This window comes from Phyllobates terribilis, unplaced genomic scaffold (genome assembly GCF_046119375.1).
Source record: "Phyllobates terribilis strain yellow unplaced genomic scaffold, ASM4611937v1 Scaffold_8__6_contigs__length_399053987, whole genome shotgun sequence".
In the NCBI taxonomy this organism is placed as follows: Eukaryota; Metazoa; Chordata; class Amphibia; order Anura; family Dendrobatidae; genus Phyllobates; species Phyllobates terribilis.
This window is the reverse complement of record NW_027362768.1, coordinates 160,350,015-160,375,872: the sequence shown is the minus strand read 5'-3', so window position 1 is coordinate 160,375,872 and position 25,858 is coordinate 160,350,015. Positions and strand designations below refer to the sequence as shown.

At 40.8% G+C, this 25,858-nt stretch overlaps 1 protein-coding gene across 9 annotated transcripts in view; it reads left to right on the top strand.

The window, feature by feature from the left end:
- The window catches only part of ST3GAL3 (ST3 beta-galactoside alpha-2,3-sialyltransferase 3), a 421,053-nt gene that overhangs the window by 268,060 nt on the left and 127,135 nt on the right, over window positions 1-25,858 (top strand). For all 9 annotated transcript variants that reach the window (XM_073643621.1, XM_073643622.1, XM_073643625.1 and 6 more), the window contains one exon: window positions 16,406-16,448. In XM_073643621.1, coding sequence (XP_073499722.1) covers window positions 16,406-16,448 — 43 coding nt within the window. The remainder of the gene's footprint in view (window positions 1-16,405; window positions 16,449-25,858) is intronic.

Below are 25,858 nucleotides of genomic sequence, written 5' to 3'. Positions count from 1 at the left end.
GAGTGCAGCTCTGGGGTATAATACAGGATGTAACTCAGGATCAGTACAGGATCAGTAATGTAATGTATGGACATAGTGACTGCTCCAGCAGAATAGTGAGAGCAGCTCTGGAGTATAATACAGGATGTAACTCAGGATCAGTAATGTAATGTATGTACACAGTGACTGCAGCAGCAGAATAGTGAGTGCAGCTCTGGAGTATAATACAGGATGTAACTCAGGATCAGTACAGGATCAGTAATTTAATGTATGTACACAGTGACTGCACCAGCAGAATAGTGAGTGCAGCTCAGAGGTATAATGCAGGATGTAACTCAGGATCAGTACAGGATCAGTAATGTAATGTATACACACAGTGACTTCACCAGCAGAATAGTGAGTGCAGCTCTGGAGTATAATACAGGATGTAACTCAGGATCAGTACAGGATCAGTAACGTAATGTATGTACACAGTGACTGCACCAGCAGAATAGTGAGTGCAGCTCTGGAGTAAAATACAGGAAAACTTAGCATCAGTGATGGCAGTCACTCAACTTTATGGAAACTGGGAAATAGAATTTAAAGATCGACATTGAGTTGATCTGACATGAGGTGCCAGGGATCAATAGTAAACACATTGATGAGTGACATCTTCTCAGCCTCTTTGTTCCTCGGCTCTTAGACTTTTATTGCTACATATAGAAGGGAATATCCTAATATGCCTCCATATTCTGTTACACGTCCGTTGATTGATTTTGATACTCTTAGCAGCGCTTTGTTTGCAGCCGATCTTCAGCCTCTGATGGGTGTTTTTCTTTTTAATTACACTTTGGATCTCTGAACTCTGAGGAGTTGAAGATTTTCTACTTGTTACTCCCCAATGTTCAATACTGGTATTCATTAAACATCATAAATATCTGCCCCTAGGGAGGATGTCATCATCTCTGGATCTGTTGTGCTGATCAAAGTGGCTGGTGTGCGCCATAATGGGAGCAGAACAACGGACCCCTCTTTGGAACGCTGCATTCATACAGAGGACAGATCCATGTTTGTCGCCGGCGGTTAATGCCGCACGGATAAGATGTAACTGGCTGCAGACAATCTGCTTCTCATCTATCACAATGTGCATTCATTGGGTTGTTCTTCTTACGTTCGCCGTTCGTGACACGAAGCTATGATTAAACACCTCATGGTCAAAATGGGTCTTTTTCCCTTTTTCTAAGAGGAAACATCGTCGGAAAGCGTGCCGCTAACGAACATCAGTCAGAGCCTCAGGGGAGGCCGATATAACTACAAGTATCTGATGGTAAAATCTAGGAGTCAATAACTGGTACAAATCTACAGTAATAACATAGTGATATTAAATTACAGTGTATATTATTCTAGTGCCTCCTAATGATATAGCTAATACAGTAGAATTTGTCATAGGAGATCTGACCAATGACATTGTGATAATCCAGTATAGTATATGATACAAGCCCCAATACAGCTTTAGGGTATGTTCACACAGGGCGTTTTTGGTGCGTTTTTTTATGGAAATTTTCAGCAGCATTTTACAGTACCAGCAAAGTTAAGAAAAAACAAACAAACAAGCTGTGTGCATGAGATTTCTGAAATCTCATGCACGCAGCTTGTTTTTTTTTGCTGACTGTTTTGTCAAAGTGCTGCGTTTTTGCAGAATGGAGCATGTCACTTCTTTCAGCGTCTTTCACCAATTGAAAGCAATGAGTAAGTGTAAAAACGCAGCAAAAAATGCAGGTATTGGGTTTTGCTGCCTTTTTAGTGAAAAAAGCATGTACAGCAGTATGTATTCATATGATTTTCCATAGTTTAAACCATCTTGTCTTGGTCACCTGAGATGGCAGTTAGGATTAGTACAGATTAACTAATTTAGAGATGCGTATAAAGTAAACATTGGCCGTCCAAGGTGTAAGATTGAACAATGCCTGAGCAACTCAATGGCCAACTAAAGTGTAAAAGTAAACAGTGTCCTGCAAACTCAATGCTCTGCCAATGTCTTAGGTAAACTATTCCTGAGCAATTCACTTCCCCTCACTGTTACATTTGTAATTCTTGAAAACATGGTTTCACATATGTCTTGCATTGGTGACCTGTGTTGATGCTTCTGTGGTGGACGCAAAGCTGAACTTTGGGATCCTGAAAAACGCCCCAAAACCACCGAAAAACGCACCAAAACATGCATTTTTTATGCTGCTTCTTTTCTGCCTAGAGAACAGGTTTTACTGCAGAAAAAAACGCCCTGTGTGAACATAACCTTACAGTTAAAAAATAATAACACATTACAAGAAAAAAAATGTTATCACAATAGTGCTACAGATCAATAACTAGTGTACCAATATTAACACTATAAAGCTACTTTCCCACAATGAGTTTTTTTTGCTGCATATTTTCGAAACTATGCAAGTAACCTATTTTACTTAATTGGTGCAAAAATCTACAACATCAAAAACTCAACCAAAGCTCATTGTTGAAACGTAGCCTAAATGTAACAAATAATACCGCCACACCATGAACATAGCTTACCATATAGGGGAGAATTGATCATCCCATTTATACCAGAAAACAGATGTCAAAATTTGTCATTTGTCGTTTCCCAACAAATTTCGTAACTTTTTATGCTGCTCTGGAAACGTTTTTTAAAAAGCGGGAAAAGGCGATTGACGTAGATTTTATTTTCTGGTGAAGGAACAGCCCAAAAAATGAGACTCTAAATAAATTTGGCGCCTCTTGTTCCACTGGGCTATAGCTTCAAGTATGGCACACGTCTTGGACTGGAGGGGAGTACATTTCTATCACCTTTGTGATATATATTATGATGAATTTCTCAACTATGCCCTTTCCACTAAGCACTACACACTTTAAAAAATATATATAAATAATGGCGGAGCTTTTCTATAAAATAAGAAATGAAATAAGTTGCAAAATTAATTACAAACAGGCAAAATTCCGGCACAAGTTATTAACCAAAAATGTAAAATAGCTGCGCGTGTCGTGTATGTGAATGCTCTGCTGAGCCTTGAAATGTCAGTTATCATTTCTGACTGTCAGAAAAGACCTGACGGAGCAGAACCGATAATTCAGTCTGAGCACCAGGATGCTATTATTACTATCCCGTCACATGGGACCTCCCCGTCAGAGGCTGCCGCTACCTTCCTGAACAGGTAATTTCAGGTTTACACAAGCTCATAGGAACTAAAAGAGAAAACATGTCCTGGGGGTTTCATTGCGGTGATTACAAATCATAAATCTCAGAATACATGAAAGTGAGAGACATGAAGCAATAAGCCACAGGATCCAGCGCAGCCTCCAACCCCAGCCTCACGTTAGCCTCCATAAATCCTGACGTGACTCACCACCGGCTGAGCCATCCTCCGTTCATCACTTTATATCAGGAACCTAACTTTCCTGCCGAAATAAATAACAGATGGAAGAAACTACGGCTGCCCCTTGTCATTGTACTGGACAGATGCTCCGCGATCAGCACTCGATAGTGTAACATGATGACAATATTGTGAAATCCAGAAACAATCCTTCTGTAACCATAATACATGATGGAGGAGCTGTGGATGCGGAGATACAATGTGTATTACATCATAACATTCCCAGTATCTGCAATACAAATATAACATTATTCATCTCTGCTTATAATGAAGAACATTTACAGCCATTGGGGCAGAGGAATTGAAAGCATCTTAATATTTAGTAAATAAAGTCTGTTCTATGTATTATGAACACATCGTTCTTCAATACTCTAGTGAGTGTTTTTCAAGGGTTTTACCCCAGTGTTTTTTTGTGATTAAAAAGTCGTAACATTTGTTTCATGCTGTATTTGTGCAAAATATAGTGTGTTTTTTGCTATTTAAACAGATTGTCCACTACTTTAATATTGATGGCCTATCTTTAGGATTAGGTCACCAATGTCTGATCACTGGGGGAGCGACACCCGGCACAATGTCTGATCACTGGGGGAGCGACACCCGGCACAATGTTTGATCACTGGGGGAGCGACACCCGGCACAATGTCTGATCACTGGGGGAGCGACACCCGGCACAATGTCTGATCACTGGGGGAGCGACACCCGGCACAATGTCTGATCACTGGGGGAGCGACACCCGGCACCCCCGCCAATCAGCTGTTCTTGGGGGAGGTGGCTCCACCAACTGTATAGTGGCCGCAGCCGGGTACTGCACATCAGCCTTCTACTGATTTGAATAGGAGGCCGATGTGCAGTACCGGCCGCGGCCACTATACAGTAGGCGGTGCTATGCTGCTCCATAACTGGTCAGTCCCAATTGGTGCAGACACCGATAACAGCTGATGGGTGGGGGTGCCGGGTGTCGTACCCCCACTGATCAGACATCAATGACCTATCCTAATGATAAGCCTTCAGTGTTAAAGTAGTAGACAACCTCTGTAAGGCTGTGTTCACATGTCCAATCATCCATTCGAATGGATTCAGCAGCAAGCACAACTTTGTTTGTCCGGCTAAAAAAACTGATTTCAACTGGATCCGTTTTTTTAAAATTGAAGTCTATGGAAAATGGATCCATTAAGTAGCCATCCGTGTTCTTCTCATTCAGATGTCTATTTCTTGTACGTGACAACCACAGACCAATTTTCATCAGTTTTTGATCCGTGTGTCAATTTTCACCATTACTGTAGACCACGTTCAGTATTTGGTCAGTATTTTACATCAGTATTTATAAGCCAAAACCAGGTGAGGAACAATCAGAGGAAGTATAATAGAAACACGTCACCACTTCTGTATTTATCGCCCACTCCTGCTTTTGACTTTCAAATACTGATGTAAAATACTGACCAAATACTGAACGTGTGCATGTGTTTCATCAGTTTTTCTTGTATGCAAAAATGAATAAATAAGTGAACCCCTGATGGAGGTTTCTCAATTTTTTCTAGGCAATATTCAGTGAATAATGGACAGCAGTAGGATGCAGCTAGGGTGACATCCGCCTCTGGTCCGAGTTTTTTTTGTAGAACCCTAAACTTGAATTTGCAATTTTGAATCGTGACTCGAATGAAAATTGGATATTTCTCCACTTTTTTTTGCAGACACTCGGTGTGAACAGCATGATAGGCCATTATAACCCATTATAGTCTATCTGATAGCTGGCGTACGTGAAGCCTCCATCCATGGGGCTCCAGGAACACATGAGCTGGAGGAAGAATTTCTTCAGCTTCCAGTCTGTGCCGTACACCACTGACCCTACACCCGAGTACACCCCTGTCCGGGAATGTAGCGGATTGATGTTGTGAAGGACTATATGACATGAAAGCGTTCCGTCTTCAGCTTCTAGAAAAGTGACGATCTGGGGTCACAGAACTAAGGCAGCTGGTGAGATAACCCATAAATCAGCGGGGGTTTACATCACCAGTTAGATATGAGGTTTGTATGGTCGCAGCAGGTCCCAGTCATCGTGTTCAGCCATTCAGGACATGAGTGTTGCTTCCTAATCAATCACACAGATCTAGCTTTACCTAGATGAAACCTATTCCAACGCAGTTTGAGCCTTCAACATGGTTGTATTGATTTTTATTTGCACTCTTTCCTCCGATCAATGATCTGATATTCCAGAAATCTGATAATCCAGCACTTGTTTCTGATAAAAAAAAAAAAGAATAATCTTGAATTCACAATATCAGAAGCAGAAGACTGAGCAGAGAGAAGCAATTAAGAGGCAATTTGATAATCTGGCACGTAGCAGGCAGCATGATGTAGGGGCAGAGAACCTGATTCCAGCAATGTGTCACTTACTGGGCTGCCTGCTGCAGTTTTGATAAAATCCCTGTTGTAGATGTAGCAGTGCTCTGAATGCTGAGCCGTGTATAACACCACTTATTCCCCTGATTGGCAGCTTCCTGTGTATATTGTCAGCAAATTGCCAATCAGAAGTGGGGGCGGGGTTACACAGATTAGCCTCACTTGAATGTGACGCCTTGTCCTCTAATTGATAATCTCCTGCTGATAAAACACTGATTGTATTGAAACTATAGCAAGCTGCTGAACACATACCTGGAATCAGGGTCTCTGCCCCTATATTCTGTTGTTCCCAGATTAAATAGCAAAAAAAACTGCTGACAGATTCCCTTTAAATGGGACATGCCATTCAGTGGCTGACACAGACAGCAGGGGGCCCCTCTGTGACAGAAGATGCTTACTGCTTTGGCGGGGAAGGTGGGCCCCCTTACCTATTGGGCCCTTGGTTGTATAAATGGGATGTCTGCCCCATTATAATGTCAGGGAAAGCTCGGATCTCGAGGACTTTTGCCCTGTTGGTCCTTTTTTATTTGCCACTCAGAGTTTAGTCTCAGCCAACGTTCTCCAGTAGGAATGATGTAATTACACCAGAATTATAGGCCGATGCGGAATCAGTACCAGTCACTCCTGAGTTAATTTGGATGTGAAATCCACTTATTTCTAAACTTGTGCGCTCTTCTTTTTACTTTTGCAGTGCACAAAACCTTAGATTAGCAGTTGGAGGCTAATGTGAACACTGGAAATCTCTGACCACATTGTCATTAATCCAGTGATTCAGCCATGAGTCACCATGTTACGTTTCACATACTAAGCCGCACTTTAAAATTGATCCCCATTACATTGTGATTCATCCCCTAATTAATTGTGGTTGTGCAGCAGAACGTATACTGGAACCGCCTCAAACCCAATCATACAGGGAAACCTTCTCCAGAGATACTATGAAGTGAAATCTCCTGTGAAGTGTCCATAAAAACCTGGAGACTTTCCTGCTCCAAATAATGTGAAGTTCATCATTAGAATTAATCAGGCGGTTTAATCTGAGCAGTGTTAATTATGGGTTTAGGGAAGCACGGGTACAACACTATTGTCTTACAAGATCGGGATCATATCTAATACAAGATGTAACTCAGGATCAGTACTGGATCAGTAATGTAATTTATGTACACAGTGACTGCACCAGCAGAATAGGGAGTGCAGCTCTGGAGTATAATACAGGATGTAACTCAGGATCAGTAATGTAATGTATGTACACAGTGACTGCACCAGCAGAATAGTGAGTGCAGCTCTGGGGTATAATACTGGATGTAACTCAGGATCAGTACAGGATCAGTAATGTAATGTATGCACACAGCGACTGCACCAGCAGAATAGTGAGTGCTGCTCTGCAGTATAATACAAGATGTAACTCAGGATCAGTAGTGTAATGTATGTACACCGTGACTGCACCAGCAGAATAGTGAGTGCAGCTCTGGAGTATAATACAGGATGTAACCCAGGATCAGTACAGGATAAGTAATGTATGTACACAGTGACTGCACCAGCAGAATAGTGAGTGCAGCTCTGGAATATAATACAGGATGTAACTCAGGATCAGTACAGGATAAGTAATGTATGTACACAGTTACTCCACCAGCAGAATAGTGAGTGCAGCTCTGGTGTATAATACAGGATGTAACTCAGGATCAGTACAGGATCAGTAATGTAATGTATGCACACAGCGACTGCACCAGCAGAATAGTGAGTGCTGCTCTGCCGTATAATACAAGATGTAACTCAGGATTAGTACAGGATCAGTAATGTAATGTATGTACACCGTGACTGCACCAGCAGAATAGTGAGTGCAGCTCTGGAGTATAATACAGGATGTAACCCAGGATCAGTACAGGATAAGTAATGTATGTACACAGTGACTCCACCAGCAGAATAGTGAGTGCAGCTCTGGAGTATAATACAGGATGTAACTCAGGATCAGTAATGTAATGTATGTACACAGTGACTGCACCAGCAGAATAGTGAGTGCAGCTCTGGGGTATAATACTGGATGTAACTCAGGATCAGTACAGGATCAGTAATGTAATGTATGCACACAGCGACTGCACCAGCAGAATAGTGAGTGCTGCTCTGCAGTATAATACAAGATGTAACTCAGGATCAGTAGTGTAATGTATGTACACCGTGACTGCACCAGCAGAATAGTGAGTGCAGCTCTGGAGTATAATACAGGATGTAACCCAGGATCAGTACAGGATAAGTAATGTATGTACACAGTGACTGCACCAGCAGAATAGTGAGTGCAGCTCTGGAATATAATACAGGATGTAACTCAGGATCAGTACAGGATAAGTAATGTATGTACACAGTTACTCCACCAGCAGAATAGTGAGTGCAGCTCTGGTGTATAATACAGGATGTAACTCAGGATCAGTACAGGATCAGTAATGTAATGTATGCACACAGCGACTGCACCAGCAGAATAGTGAGTGCTGCTCTGCCGTATAATACAAGATGTAACTCAGGATTAGTACAGGATCAGTAATGTAATGTATGTACACCGTGACTGCACCAGCAGAATAGTGAGTGCAGCTCTGGAGTATAATACAGGATGTAACCCAGGATCAGTACAGGATAAGTAATGTATGTACACAGTGACTCCACCAGCAGAATAGTGAGTGCAGCTCTGGAGTATAATACAGGATGTAACCCAGGATCAGTACAGGATCAGTAATGTAATGTATGTACACAGTGACTCCACCAGCAGAATAGTGAGTGCAGCTTTGGGGTATAATACTGGATGTAACTCAGGATCAGTACAGGATCAGTAATGTAATGTATGCACACAGCGACTGCACCAGCAGAATAGTGAGTGCTGCTCTGCAGTATAATACAAGATGTAACTCAGGATCAGTAGTGTAATGTATGTACACCGTGACTGCACCAGCAGAATAGTGAGTGCAGCTCTGGAGTATAATACAGGATGTAACCCAGGATCAGTACAGGATAAGTAATGTATGTACACAGTGACTCCACCAGCAGAATAGTGAGTGCAGCTCTGGTGTATAATACAGGATGTAACTCAGGATCAGTACAGGATCAGTAATGTAATGTATGCACACAGCGACTACACAAGCTGAATAGTGAGTGCAGCTCTGCAGTATAATACAAGATGTAACTCAGGATCAGTAGTGTAATGTATGTACAGTCATGGCCAAAAGTTTTGAGAATGACACCAAAATTATATTTTCACATGATCTGCTGGCCTCTGGTTTTTATTAGTGTTTGTCTGATGTTTATATCACATACAGAAATATAATTGCAATCATATTATGAGTACCAATAGGTTATATTGACAGTTAGAATGAGTTAATGCAGCAAGTCAATATTTGCAGTGTTGCCCCTTCTTCTTCAAGACCTCTGTAATTCTCCCTGGCATGCTCTCAATCAACTTTTGGACCAAATCCTGACTGATAGCAGTCCATTCTTGCATAATCAATGCTTGCATTTTGCCAGAATTTGTTGGTTTTTGTTTGTCCACCCGTCTCTTGATGATTGACCACAAGTTCTCAATGGGATTAAGATCTGGGGAGTTTCCAGGCCATGGACCCAAAATCTCTATGTTTTGTTCCATGAGCCATTTAGTTATCACCTTTGCTTTATGGCAAGGTGCTCCATCATGCTGGAAAAGGCATTGTTGGGCGCCAAACTGCTCTTGGACGGTTGGGAGAAGTTGCTCTTGGAGGACATTCTGGTACCATTCTTTATTCATGGCTGTGTTTTTAGGCAAGACTGTGAGTGAGCCGATTCCCTTGGCTGAGAAGCAACCCCACACATGAATGGTTTCAGGATGCTTTACAGTTGGCATGAGACAAGACTGGTGGTAGCGCTCACCTCTTCTTCTCCGAATAAGCTGTTTTCCAGATGTCCCAAACAATCGAAAAGGGGATTCATCAGAGAAAATGACTTTGCCCCAGTCCTCAGCAGTCCATTCCCTGTACCTTTTGCAGAATATCAGTCGGTCCCTGATGTTTTTTCTGGAGAGAAGTGGCTTCTTTGCTGCCCTCCTTGAAACCAGCCCTTGCTCAAAGAGTCTCCGCCTCACAGTGCGTGCAGAAGCACTCACACCAGCCTGCTGCCATTCCTGAGCAAGCTCGGCACTGCTGGTAGTCCGATCCCGCAGCTGAAACAGTTTTAAGATACGGTCCTGGCGCTTGCTGGTCTTTCTTGGGCGCCCTGGAGCCTTTTTGACAACAATGGAAGCTCTCTCCTTGAAGTTCTTGATGATGCGATAGATTGTTGACTGAGGTGCAATCTTTGTAGCTGTGATACTCTTCCCTGTTAGGCCATTTTTGTGCAGTGCAATGATGGCTGCTCGTGTTTCTTTAGAGATAACCATGGTTAACTGAAGAGAAACAATGATACCAAGAACCAGCCTCCTTTTAAAGTGTCCAGTGATGTCATTCTTACTTAATCATGACTGATTGATCGCCAGCCCTGTCCTCATCAACACCCACACCTGTGTTAATGGATCAATCACTAAAACGATGTTAGCTGCTCCTTTTAAGGCAGGACTGCAATGATGTTGAAATGTGTTTTGGGGGTTAAAGTTCATTTTCTGGGCAAATATTGACTTTGCAAGTACAGTAATTGCTGTTAAGCTGATCACTCTTTGACATTCAGGAGTATATGCAAATTGCCATTACAAAAAATGAAGCAGTAAACTTTGGAAAAATTACTATTTGTCTCATTCTCAATACTTTTGGCCATGACTGTACACCGTGACTGCACCAGCAGAATAGTGAGTGCAGCTCTGGAGTATAATACAGGATGTAACTCAGGATCAGTAATGTAATATATGTACACAGTGACTGCACCAGCAGAATAGTGAGTGCAGCTCTGGGGTATAATACAGGATGTAACTCAGGATCAGTACAGGATAAGTAATGTATGTACACAGTGACTCCACCAGCAGAATAGTGAGTGCAGCTCTGGTGTATAATACAGGATGTAACTCAGGATCAGTACAGGATCAGTAATGTAATGTATGCACACAGCGACTACACAAGCTGAATAGTGAGTGCAGCTCTGCAGTATAATACAAGATGTAACTCAGGATCAGTAGTGTAATGTATGTACACCGTGACTGCACCAGCAGAATAGTGAGTGCAGCTCTGGAGTATAATACAGGATGTAACTCAGGATCAGTAATTTAATGTATGTACACAGTGACTGCACCAGCAGAATAGTGAGTGCAGCTCTGGAGTATAATACAGGATGTAACTCAGGATCAGTAATGTAATATATGTACACAGTGACTGCACCAGCAGAATAGTGAGTGCAGCTCTGGGGTATAATACAGGATGTAACTCAGGATCAGTACAGGATCAGTAATGTAATGTATGTACACAGTGACTGCACCAGCAGAATAGTGAGTGCAGCTCTGGAGTATAATACAGGATGTAACTCAGGATCAGTACAGGATAAGTAATATAATGTATGTACACAGTGACTGCACCAGCAGAATAGTGAGTGCAGCTCTGGAGTATAATACAGGATATAACTCAGGATCAGTACAGGATCAGTAATGTAATGTATGTACACAGTGACTCCACCAGCAGAATAGTGAGTGCAGCTCTGGAGTATAATACAGGATGTAACTCAGGATCAGTACAGGATCAGTAATGTAATGTATGTACACAGTGACTCCACCAGCAGAATAGTGAGTGCAGCTCTGGAGTATAATACAGGATGTAACTCAGGATCAGTACAGGATCAGTAATGTAATGTATGTACACAGTGACTGCACCAGCAGAATAGTGAGTGCAGCTCTGGAGTATAATACAGGATATAACTCAGGATCAGTACAGGATAAGTAATATAATGTATGTACACAGTGACTGCACCAGCAGAATAGTGAGTGCAGCTCTGGAGTATAATACAGGATATAACTCAGGATCAGTACAGGATAAGTAATGTAATGTATGTACACAGTGACTCCACCAGCAGAATAGTGAGTGCAGCTCTGGAGTATAATACAGGATGTAACTCAGGATCAGTAATGTAATGTATGTACACAGTGACTACACCAGCAGAATAGTGAGTGCAGCTCTGTAGTATAATACAAGATGTAACTCAGGATCAGTACAGGATAGATAATGTAATGTATGTGCACAGTGACTACACCAGCAGAATAGTGAGTGCAGCTCTGGAGTATAATACAGGATAAGTAATGTAATGTATGTACACAGTGACTGCACCAGCAGAATAGTGAGTGCAGCTCTGGAGAATAATACAGGAGGTAACTCAGGATCAGTACAGGATCAGTAATGTAATGTATGTACACAGGGACTGCACCAGCAGAATAGTGAGTGCAGCTCTGGAGTATAATATAGGATGTAAGTAATAAATATAAGAATACATATATGTACATGCTGGCTATATCCTTGGCGAATAAGGGATGCGACCTCAAAATCAATGGTATATTAGTAATTAAATGTATTTCCAAGTGACCCTGCTATATACGTTGCACCTATCTATATGTGAGCTCTGCTTTAGCTTGGTAGCCTGACCTCTTCATGATTTAGGTTTGGTAGGTTAAATATGCTGTTTCTGTCAAGTCATCATGCTGATGTTAATGGTGTCCTTACATTATCACAATCAGTGGTGATTGCATGGAGAAGATGATCAGGGAAGTGTATCACATGGAGGGAGGGGAAGAACCTTGATAAATGGCAGGAGCCTGAAGTGTGACTTTATAGTATCAAATGTATCTGATCCATAATGGGTTATTCTGTTGTTTCTTGTTCAATTCATTGATAAAACTTTTTTACATTTATTTATTTTCAATGTGTTTGCTTTGAGATGACAGTTCGGACTGACATAGCTGATGCAGAGCAAGGGCCGCTGTTGTGTTGGTCCCTATTAATTTTTGCCGATGGCTTTGGTGAGGAGTGGGAGATCAGATCGTCCGGTAGAACATATACTTTATATATTAGCACAATTATGGTGAGGATTGGTTGCAGCTATAGTGATGTCTGGTTCCAGGGAAAGTTAACAAGACAGAACTTGTTTATCTTCTCTTCCTTGCCTAGTCTCGGATTTCCTTTACCTTGTTCCCAGAATTCTTGTTTTCTGTTCACCCCCTTTCTTCGTTTCTTTAGTACGTTGTTGACAGGTTAGTGGTTACAATCGCCTGTCAGACATTAAACCCTTGCTCTGGCATCTCTTTCCTTCTCATTTTGCCGTGAGGCAATTCCAGGGAATAGAGAACTAATCGACCTGGCTGTCAACCTGTGTACAGCATCAGCTGCGAACCTGTAAGATGCACTTGGGCTCATTGTATGTTATTTTATGTCTTGACTTTGCCTGAAGCGAAATAACGTGGAGATTTCTATATTGCACTTCTCTGATTAAACATTAAGTCTATGCTGTTTGTTTTTTGTTAAACTGCATTTCCGATATAATTGAGTAAATTGTTTCTGCTACATTAAAGATATATAGACTGATGACTATTACACTACCCAAAGTATAATCATCTGCAAGGTAGCAAAGGAACCCAAGGTCACCTCTAAGCAACTAAAGGCCTTTTTCACATTAGCTAATGTTAATGTTCATGTGTCCAAAATCAGGAGGACACTGAACAACAATGGTGTGCATGGCAGGATAGCAAGGAGAAAGCCGCTGCTCTCCAAATTAAACATTGGTACTCATTTGCAGTTGCTAAAGATCACTTGGAGAAGACAGAATGCTGTTGGAATAAGGTTTTATTGATGTATGAGAGCAAAATAGAGCTTTTTGGTTTAACCCCTTAACGATCCGGGAATTTTTAATTTTTGCACTTTCCTTCTTTTTCAAGTCATTTTTATGTTTTTTTGCATGCTGAGCTGACATTTTTATTGATGTCATATTGTGATACATATGTCACTTTGATCGACTTTTGTTTTATTTTCTGAAGAAGTGTGGCGACAAAAAAGCAGCAACACTGGCGTTTTGATTTTTTAATGTATGGTTTCAATAATTTTATATTTTGATAGATTTGACTTTATTGGATACAACATTACCATTTATTTTTGAAAACATTTTTTTTTTCATTTTACTTTATTATTTAGTCCCCTTAGGGGACTTGAACCTGTGATCATTGGATTGCTTATTGCTCTGACGGACACAGACAGCATATACTGTGCAAGAGCAGTATATGGGCCATTTAGAGTCCAATAATTCATCATAATGCACAATTCCACCTGTGTTGAAGCTGAATGTGTTCCCTCTTACCTCTTGGGCCCATATGCGGCTTCAGAGGTTGCAGTAATGGTATGTCTGCCATTGGCTTATAGTATATACTGCAATACTACTGCAATACAGTAGTATGGCAGTATATAGAGAAATGTCTATTCTCTGTGGAGCTAGGACTGTGACTGAGCCTCACAGAAGGACCAAGATGGCAGTTGCCAGGACCTTTAGCATTTTCCCGGCTGCCAAGATAACCAATTGGTTCTCCGCGATCCGGATTATTTTCCTCAATAAAAAAGTGACAATCTAATATTTTTGACTCATTTGTTTGATTTGTTTCTCTTTCTCTATTTTTAAGACTTGTGTAAAAATCTGATATCATTTTAGGTCAAATTGATGCAATTATATGGAAAATTCTGAAGGGTTCACAAACTTTTACTCACCATTGTAGATCTTTATGGAGTGATTGCTTTAGTCTGTGCCACTTTTTTTTCATATATAAAATTATTGAAAAATAAGTGAACCTGGACATCTCATTGCAGTCTATCACACGTTATGTAAAATTGTGTTCGAGTGTGAAGAAAACAGCAGGAAAGATAGAATAGTAATACCCAGAATTTCATAAGAGGAACTTTTATTAGTTTTATATGTAAAAGATATGATCTGGATTTTTTGCTCTGCCGCTTCCTGCCATGTTCGGATGACTCTGATATTGGCACATCACTGGCACGCTTTGTACTTTATGCTCCAGGATGTATAAAGGGCATGTATATACACTGGATTATGGGAATTTTGATACTTTGTACAACTTGTTTTATCTACATACAATCTAAACATACATGGGACATTTATTGCTTCCCACCCACAAATCTATTTCTTCATCCATCTTTTATGAAGTTGCAGAAATGTTGCATGGAGAGTGACTTCCCACGCTTCGCTGGCTGGTTGGTCTTGCTCGTTGCATTGGTGGCTTTTCGATATGTATATCTAATCCTTCCAGATTATGAGGCTGGAGACATATAGGCACTGTCCTCATTCCTATTCTTAGGCGTTGTGTAAAACATACATTGCATGAGTGATGGGTGACGCTATCTTTATGTAAATATCAGCCAGCCATTTTTCCCAGAAACGTCACGACTGATGAGGAGACTGCGCAGGCGAACAGCTGACGTTCTACTTTTTAGGTCATTCTCTTTTATCTGAGCGTCCCAGTGCATGTGTCACGGCTGCAACTTACTACTGCGTTAGGTGGCAGTGGTTAGGACTTCCGAATTTCAGCTCTGCGGTTCTTGCACACTAATGCAACCTCTGCAGATGAACTATAAAAACATGGCTATGGGTAAAAAGTTGGAAGAACAGTCTCAGGTGTTGAGTCAAAGAGCGAAGACTTGCTGTAGATCTGTCAGGACTCCTGTTGTCCTGCTACAGTTTGACCACTAGTGGCTGCTATTTTTCACGTTAATAATTGTGCTGCAATCCCACTCCTTCTCACTTGAGGCTGTTGCTGTGTTCTGCAATTGCCCTTTACTAAGATTCTGAACATATGGAATCCATCTTGTTTCCTGTTTGGGCTTACTTAAAGCTGCATGGATCTCTCCCTCATTGCTTGAGTATCCTGTTATGATACTGGCGTAGCACTGCTGGAATCCAGTGGCTGATGGAGCACAAGCAGGAACAGCAAGCAGTAGTAGAAGTTCTTGGAGCTAGCAAAGGAGTTGTAGGAAACAATCCATAGATAGGTGAGAACAGTCTGGGTAAGACAGTCCAGGAGCTGGAGACTGGAACTAGACTAAACAGCTAGACACAATACTCAAGCAATGAGTGAGAGATCCATTAAATAGGCCCAAAAGGTAATGCAGTAAAGTTTGGAGTCTAAAAACCCTACTGTATCTCCTCTTTCATTTTGCTGACTTTCCATGCTTTGCACTTCAGCTTCACTCACCTAAATTTAGTTGTGTATAAGTACAAACTCAGCAAGTTCAGGATTTTAGGAGTTTGTCTCAAAATTTTTATTGTGACAATTCCGCACATTTCCATCTTCTAGATAACATTTCCTCCTCATGATTAGTGAACTGCAGATCTTATGAACAGTATTCTCAGTATTGTCACAATTACCCACTGAAGTGCCATAAATTTGCTCCTTCAAAGAACTTTAATGGAGCAAATCCACTTTCCACTCCGCAGCAGAAATTTTGAGTGTCAGTGACGGATTTCTGCTGCAGATTATCCTTAAAGGTCCACAGTAGTTCTGCATGGAGCAAATACTCACTGTGTGAACATGCCCTAATACGGGAAAGCTTGCAGCATTCTCCCAATCTCCATAATCCTTATTTTTTCCATTCACAGGCTTATGAGATAAAATTACTATTTTATAACTAAACACTGCTTTTTTTTTTTTTTTTCAGAATATGATCGCCTCGGATTTCTACTTAAATTGGATTCTAAGCTGTAAGTAAAATTATTCTTCAATCACCTGTTGCTTGTGATGCTTAATGCTTTTTTATTACATCCTGATTTGTATAAAAAAAAAATATGAATATATGAAACTTTATAATACATATTATTAGGGGAAATGGTCATGTTCCAGGAAGCAGCTTCTAGTTGGTTGTTCTTTCAAATTCTGAAGATAGAATCACAGTTTTCTCTTCTGCAGATCTAGCAGAGCTCGGAATGCTGAGCTCTGTATAACCCCGCCCACAGCACTGGTTGGCTGCTTTCTTTGTACATTGTATAATGACAGAAAGCTGCCAATCAGTGGTGGGGGAGTGGTTGGACTAGGAGGCATGAGACACCTAGTCCTGTAGTGATAATTTCCTGCTGATAAAACACAGATTTTATTAAAACAGCAGCACAGTCTAGTAAGTGACACATTGTTGAGATCAGGGTCTCAGCCCCTACATCATGCTGCTCTCAGATTACATAGCAAAACCGACTGACAGATTCTCTTTAATGGGGATTGTGATTTGTATTGTAATTAATGTTGCACTTGAATATACTAGATAGAGGTTATATCTAGTGATTCTTTGTGTTCTTAAAAGGATTTTCCACAGTGAACATTATGTTGGCTTGTCTCACTCTCGTCATCCATTCACAGGATAGGTGATAAATGTATGATCTATTAGGGCCGCAATGATGGGACCTCCGCTGATAACTTGGGTGGGGGTACAAGACGGTACTGGCAGTGAGGAGGAGGGACCGTCCAACATTATTAAGAAAACTCTTTTTAATGGAGCTAGTTTCTGAGTTGTCGTCTTAAAAGCCAGATGCTATTTTTTCATGAGTTGCCCAATAACTTGTTAAGAGGAACATTTGGATGATCTGACATCTGGAGCCATCATGTGCTGGACTAGTAGAGGATGGAGGAGAATGTGATCCATCAATTCACTCGACTCTAATGACTTCAATAAATAAGGCAAAAAGAGAAAATGCTGAGTAGATCCTAACGATTTATCAATCCACCTGATGTAGAGCTAGAATTATTCCATGTACAACGTTTCAACGCTAAATATATTTATTATAACGGCTTGTCTCCACTTGAGGATTGAAGTTACATTAAGTTGCTACTTTTTATTTCACGTGTAGCTCCTTCGATCTTCTGGTCCTTAATTACATGATACCGAGGAGCACATGTTGATGTGGCTGCGGTACCTGCGGAGACATCTGCTGTTGCTCGACCAACTCTATTGACCATCACCCTGTGTGGGGTGAAGGAAAATCTATCCGGTCTGCCCGGCCTTATTATGTATTGATTACACGGATCTTCCTTTTGATACGGTAGTAGAAGCCGGATTTAGTTGCTGACGTGCTATGTCATCGAGGAGCGGAGGTGATGAGAGGCGATGCAGTCCTTTACTGCGATTTTGTCTTCTATTTCCATCCTCTGCTTAATGGAAGTCTGACATCTGCAGCTTCTTATCCATCTCGTCTCGGTGCATTAGATGGAAACTGTAAATTTACGATTTAAACTTCATCTCTTTGTTGCAGGGGATCTTTGGCCACGTCCGCCACATTTATGATTTATCCGGCTGATGACAGGGACCCCCGCCTCATACATTCCTCCGTACGCCCCTATACTGATACCAGACATGCAGCTGACTATAAAACCTATTATTATAATGCTGTGCTGTCACCTGTAACCAGCTGTAAATCCTACAGGAATCTTAATTTCTTTTTATTTTTACGATAGTGTTGCACACGTAGGTGCAATCTGTAATGTTAAGGGATATTTACCTTGCAGCCATTATTCAGCAATGATGGGGAGTGAACGTCTCGGCTCCATTCGGCATCATTGAACTGAATTGTATAATTGATGCCAGGCCGTCATACTGTTCATACGTCATAGACATTAATGTGGAGACATAATTCCATTTTCTCCTTTGATTAATCTGTGCAGATGTTGATCAGAAACATATAGCAGAGGTCAAGTTCTGTGTAAGTCACTTCCTCTGGATGATACTTCTGTCCCATTGCGCAGAAGAACATTTTGCTCGTTGATCGGGTGATCGGCAGCCGGTTTACACTGAAAGGTTATCGTGAAACAAACGTACTTAAAATCTTACTTCTTAAGGTATTGGAACATCCACCTCCGTTCATTTGGGGCTCGGGCTTCTCGACTTCCCCTAATGCAATGATCAATGACTCTAGCTTAGTCTGTTGGCATCTGTGGTGGTTGAAGGGGATCTCCTTAACATTTTTTATTAAAAATGGTTAAAAAAAAAAAATCAGAAAATTGCCTATTTTTGTATTCCATGTATTAAAAAAAAAGTTGGCAATTTTTTTTTCATAGCACAAACTTTATAAAGAAAAGAAAAATTATTAATCTTCCCGTTTTCACAGTGATCACTGAGGCTTTTTTAGATTCCTACTTCCTGTTTGGAAGAGTTTTCAGCAGACTCTTTATCAGCCTAGGCAGGATTGTAACAACAAGTAATATCTCAATAAACAGCTGATAACACGGGCACCACCAATCACAATAGGAGATGTCACAGCTAGGGATGAGCGGACCCGTGGAAGTTCGAGCTCATTGGGTTCGATCGAACGTTAGTCCAAAGTTCGGTTCGGGTACCAAAACTGTACCTGAACTTGAACCTGGACCCTAACCCCATAAAAATCAATGTGGACCTGAACTTTGGAGCTGGAAAATCTCTCTCGCTAGTTCTCTCCTCTCCGAACTGTAAAATGGACTTCCAGGAGAAGTCCGTGTTCGGAGTCCAGCACTGGACACTGGGTGTCTGGTATGAACCCCCCAACTTTACAGTTCGTATTCACTCATCTGTGGTCACAGCTGACCCTGCTCCCTTCCATTCAAAATGATCTTTGCACACGCTCATTAGATGCTCCAATATGAAAAATAAAGTTCCGGGTCTGTTCTTTGTGGATAATGTACATTTGGATTCCCTGAAACAGCCCTAGTGGCCAGTGTGAAAATTGCACGATTTGTATTAATTTTTAATACAGACTCTGATATGGAAAAATATGAAAACATTGGCAAAATAAAATAAAAAACACAAAAAAGTGGTTTAAATGATAGGTAATTTTTGATAATTGCTCTGTTTTTATTATCCTGGTTGTAAATACCTGTATGCATTGAGATTTTGGTGTAAAAGTGTGCACAGGATATACATTACATACAATGTCGCATGAATGAAGCAAATATGGCGGATCCAGTGACATGGCGTCTCATTGTGTGTTCGGTGCCTGACTCCATATTAAGTTCCTATTGTATGTGCACTACAAGAGAGCCTTCACTCATCCCCACATCGTGCGCCTCACTGACTCCTCGCTGCCGCTTCTCCTTCCTCACTTCCCATCCCGGCCACAATTAATGAATTCTTGCTGTAAGACCCTGAATCGTGTGGGAAAAGGCAGAGAGGGCAGAGAGGAGGCCGGATACTCTTACAGTGCAATAAACTCCTAGAATTCTCATTATGTCTGTTTCCCATTATCATCAAGATAAACGGAATCACTTGAGATGCACCACGCATTTTCATCCCGTGAGTAATATGATGTGATCAATTATTTAAAGTGCTGTGATACACGTGAATAAATATAACTCGCCTCCAATGAGAAAATCTGCTGCTCTTATTTACAACTGACTAATTTAAGAAACGTTAACATCTACAAGTCTGGATCCGACTACGCACCACTTGACTGGAGAACAGTTGTCTGTGTCTTTCTGGGTCCAGCTGCTGACATGTTCAGTGTTACATTGAAGTACATCCATAGAAGTACAGATTTATTAAGTTATTAAGTCCTGGGCCATAATAGAGCTTAGCTTGTGGAAAACCAATTGCAATAATATTGACTAGACAATTATTGGCCATTAGAATTTAGCAATGATTGCAGACATATAAAAGCAGGGGCGGACAAACAATTGGTGCAACCTGTGTAGCTGCACAGGGGCCCAAGAGGTAAGGGGGCCACTACCACCTTCAAAGAGGCTTATATCATAGATACATAAAAGGGTGCATTGTGATAAACTATTGGACTGCAAAGGGTTAATATACCATTCTTGCACAGGGGCTTCTTCTGTCTGTGTCTGCCTCTGTATAAGGGCTCATACTCATTTGTGAGAAAAACGGAAGAGTGCAATCCGATAAAAAATCAGATTGCACTCTGACCAATGTTAATCTATTAGTTACAGCTCATCTGCAATTTTTTTCTCAGCTGAAATCGGACTGCGATTTGCCGCGTATATCGGACAAGCCTCGCCAATGCAAGTCAATGGGTGCGTGAAAAAAAACGGACAGCATACGGACCATGCGAGTGCTGTCCGATTTTTACGGATACATTACCATTCTGTCGCATAGAACACTGTAAATGATTGTAGAATAATAGTTGCAGAGAAAAAAACGCATTGCATATGGATGTCATACGGATGCTAGGTGTGAAAAATCGCATTGTCCTCTCCTGAAAATCGCATGACACTCGTACGATTTTTCTGTCCAAATATTGGAACGTTTTTTTCCACACATATGGGTATGAGCCCTAAAAGAGTTTTAAAAGTACTGCGTTACATTGCCCCCTATAGAAAGTGCACATGCTATATTTTTTGCTGATTGGCTGACAAGCCTTAAAGCAGCTTCTATTAAATTGCTTAAAATATCCAACTTGTTGATCCATTTTTGGCTGATCTCGGGAATGCATATTTAATCTTCACATCACCCCAAAGTGCCAGAAGCAGTAGTTACAGCAGACTCGTAAAGGGGTTATCCAGGGCTATTGTATTTTCTGTTTTTTCTATTTACATTATTGTTGTTGTTGTTGTTGTTATTATTATCTTATTTACTTTATTATTTACTTATTTAATCTTTATTATTATTTACTTTATTTTATTATCTTTTATTTTATTTTACTATTTTATTATCTTTTATTTATTTATTTTAACAACAGGAAGATAATTGCTAACAACCTGCCTGTTCTGCCCACCGCCGATCTCTGCCAGCTCCTGCCCTCAAATCTGCTGTTTCTGCTGACATAATGTCAACAGATCAGCTTTTTCTCTTCCGCCCTGTTCTGTTGACGGGGGGGGGGTGACTGCCAATGTCATGCTGACTGACAGCCGGCTACCCGCTGTGGGGATCTGGCTGTCAGTCAGCATGACGCTGGCAGTTATGCCCCATCGAAAGAGCAGCCCAGAAGAGAAAGAGCTGCTCTGTTGACGTGAAGAGGCAGTAGCGGCGGACAGCAACTGCTCTGAGCCGGCGCCGTAGTTGGCAACTATCTGCCTGTTTGTTAGTTCTTAGGCCCATAGTAAAAAAAAAAAATAAACCAGTCGTGGATAACCCCATTAACTATATAAGCTTTAACTAGAGAAAAAGTAAAGATAAAGCTAAAAGGCAGAATTTGGCATAACAGATGCAAACATGTCCCCAGTAGTCTGGTCATCATGACTATAGTAATGAACATTATTCTACTTGCATTAAAGGTGGTTTTAAGGCTTCAGGTTTACTCAATTTAGATAAAATCTGGTCCCTACAAGCCTTCTTAAACCGATGATTCAAGTAATCTGAGGTAGCCCGGTTACTAGGGACTGTCGTTGTTAGGCATGGCAACCCTAGTGACCAAACTGTCAGCCGTGACTCAGAGCCGTGTTCTCACACTGCTGCTTGCCATCAGTCACCTCCTTCCCAGGGCAGTTTGTATTAGTCATCATCATTTTCATCCTTAGGTGGAGTATTTCTTTAAGGTGAAATATGACCGTGTAGGGTTTTCTCAGGTATCCTGCCCAAGGCTTCCAGAAGCCAAATACTAGGCCACAGGACAAAAGGTGGCGTCGTCATGTAACTCTCGGTCTCCACCTTTGTCTGAAGTAAAATCACATTGCTGTCCCATTACTCATTGATTAAACAGAATAGTGGAAGTGAAGAGGTTTTCGTCCCCCTCGCACGTAGGCCTCATTCAGACGTCCATTTTCCACACGTGTTCTCTCCTTCGTTTTCACGGGTAGAACTCGTACCTATTCTAATCTTTGGAGCTGTTCACATGTCTGGGTTTTTTTTTTGTGGACCATGACCAGTTTTGGATCCACATTGTGGACCCAAATTAACAATACCGGTGTATGGGTCCGTGAAAATCACCGACGGCACGCGGATCAGTGTACTGTCCGTAATTAATATTTGTAGTTTACTTTTTAATATGTGAAAATCAATGATGAAATTCTGATGGTAAAAACTGAAACCCTGAGCAAACACTGATGATATTCAAACCTTTTTTTTTCTTACATACGTTAGAAATTACTGATGTCTGAATGAGGGCTTACGTTGCACAGCGGCACATTGGGCTGATTGGCCCTGTAGGTCCAGTAAGACACATTACACCTGGTCTTTATAAATATGTTGCTATTTAGAGTTGTGAAGAATTTCCATGGCTGCGGATGTCCATGTGTTCACCACATTTTGGGAAAAAAATGTAGACATTTTACACCCTGTGCACACTGCATATGATCTGGCATCCATTCACTTTCAAGGCTTCATGTTTTCCTGGGATCTGTTATGCCGTCAGTCACACTAATACACCCTTCATCAGTATTGCACTGTGACAGCTTTTTTGTCTTATGGTGAACAGATGAAAGTCAAATTACATCATGACGGTTATGTGGAAGAAAAACAATCCCAGTAGGAGAAAGAATTGTGGATAACGGTTTAGAAAAAAAAAATATATGAAGGGTAAAACATAGTTAATGGATGTACAAAAGAAGATGAATGTGTCCTATATGAGCTATGAAATGCAAAAAAAAAAAAAATATTGAACTGGTATCTAATGTCTTAGGGCTTATTCACACATCAGTATTTGGTCAGTATTTTACATCAGTGTTTGTATGCCAAAACCAGGAATGGGACTTATAGAGAAAAACTATCATTAAAATTTTAACATCTGTTCTATATTTTGGACTGATACTGATAAAAAATACTGATATGTGAATAAAGTATTATAATGTTGTATCAAGGCATGTCATGACAGGCGTCCTCTGCTCGAAAGTCCTATTTAAGGCCCCGGCCCCGCTATCAGTATTTGGTCAGTATTCAGTCAGTATTTTTTCTCAGGAGTGGGAGCCAAAACCAGGTGAGGAACAATCAGAGAAAAGGTATAATAGAAACAAGTCACCAATTCTGCATTTATCACTCACTCCTGGTTTTGGCTCCCACTCCTGAGAAAAAATACTGACTGAATACTGATAGTGGGGCTGTGGCCATAGAGCGAAAATGGAAAGCCACTCTGTAAGGCCAGCTCCTACTCTGGCCAACTTTGTAGTTTTATATATATATATATATGTATATATATATATATATATATATATATATATATATATATAATTTTTTTTATTTATTTTTTTTATCTTTTTCTGTGCTCTACTAAACTGCTATCATTACTACTAGAATCCTCTGGTGCTGATTTATATGATATTTTAATTTAACCATCATTGATGGCTGCAGCGCTGTTGATGTGACGTCCATGTTGCAAACTGCGCCAGGGCACATGAGTTTTCTAAAAATTGTAAAACCTTTTAAGATGAGTCTGTGATCGGTTAAAATTCTGCTTTAGGCCACAATGCACACTTATCATTGCACCTCTGTGACGTTTACCTGATTCCATGTTACTCCGGCTTCTGTGCTTATGAATCTCCATGCTCCACAGGTTCAGTCCATGCCATGAGGTTGAATTTCATTAGACAGATGTGAGGGTTTAACCAGTGAGTGAGTGAAAACAAAGCATCAAGTTCTGGTTTTCCGAAACTTGATCATCCCCAGAAACGTAACATCTGCACCACCCGGTATTTGATTGCCCCTTCTTCTCCCCACCCCATCCCAATCATCCTCCAGACCTAACTAATGAAACTTGACCCTAAGCATAGAGACTCATAAAATATGCCCAGATTTGTGCGGAGGCATGAGGTTTATGTTTCTTTTTGCTACTTTTAATTGTTTTACTATATAAAATGGAAAAAAAAAACATTTATCATGTTCTCTCCTGGTTGAGGCCCGGACCATGAGGCCTACAAGATATTTAGTCCCAGGAGCAGAGACACAGCCAAGTTTTCTTTATAAAAAGTTTTTACTCTGTTGAAAACAGCTAGAATTGTTTGACACAGAAAAGGGGGCGCAGATGCTTGTTTATATAGCATCCGGTCAGTTTTTATGGCATTTTCTTCTCATCGACCATCGTTTTTGACTTTGGCTTAATTTGTTACAAGAGTACATCACATTTATAAAGTACTGGGATTTTTTTTTTACCAATGTCAATTCAAATCAGGTGTACAATCTAGTTTCTGCCGTATGCTGGTAGCTCCATTTTGGTGTTTCAAACTTTTATGAGTAATTGGACTTTTTTTTGTTTTTTAATGGCCTTCAGTTCAATCTCGAACCATGGCGACTTGATGGATGATCGATCTTGTGCAGTCTAGATAGGTCCACCAGGGTCTTCTCCGCCGTTATCTTGATACTATCAAGCCACCGAGTTGCTGGTCTTCCTCTTCGCCTTGTTCCTTCTATTCTTCTGACCATGATGTCCTTCTCCATCGTTGGTCTCTTCATATGATGTGTCCAAAGTAGGCAAGTCATAGCTTGGCGATCCTTTCTTCAAATGACATGTCTGGCTTGATTTGTTCTAAAATTGATTTGTTTGTTCTTCTTGCCATCCATGGTATTGTAAATGGAGAGAAAAAAAGTATGCACAACCAAGAGATCACCTAAAAATATCAAAATTTATTAACACATAAGCTAAAACATAAATGTAAAAATATTTATAATACATAAAAAGAAATAGCCAGAAAAAAAGCCAAAAATAAGGCCTTAGTCTCCCCCACCTGTCACAATAGGGCACCACAACAGTACATGACCTGCCAATAGTATAAATATGAATATACAGTGCAGACCAAAAGATTGGACACACCTTCTCATTTAAAGATTTTTCTGTATTTTCATGACTATGAAAATTGTACATTTACACTGAAGGCATCAAAACTATGAATTAACACATGTGGAATTATATACTTAACAAAAAAGTGTGAAACAACTGAAAATATGTCTTATATTCTAGGTTCTTCAAAGTAGCCACCTTTTGCTTTGATGACTGCTTTGCACACTCTCGGCATTCTCTTGATGAGCTTCAAGAGGTAGTCACCGGAAATGGTCTTCCAACAATCTTGAAGGAGTTCCCAGAGATGCTTAGCACTTGTTGGCCCTTTTGCCTTCACTCTGCGGTCCAGCTCACCCCAAACCATCTCGATTGGGTTCAGGTCTGGTGACTGTGGAGGCCAGGTCATCTGGCGTAGCACCCCATCCCTCTCCTTCTTGGTCAAATAGCCCTTACACAGCCTGGAGGTGTGTTTGGGGTCATTGTCCTGTTGAAAAATAAAT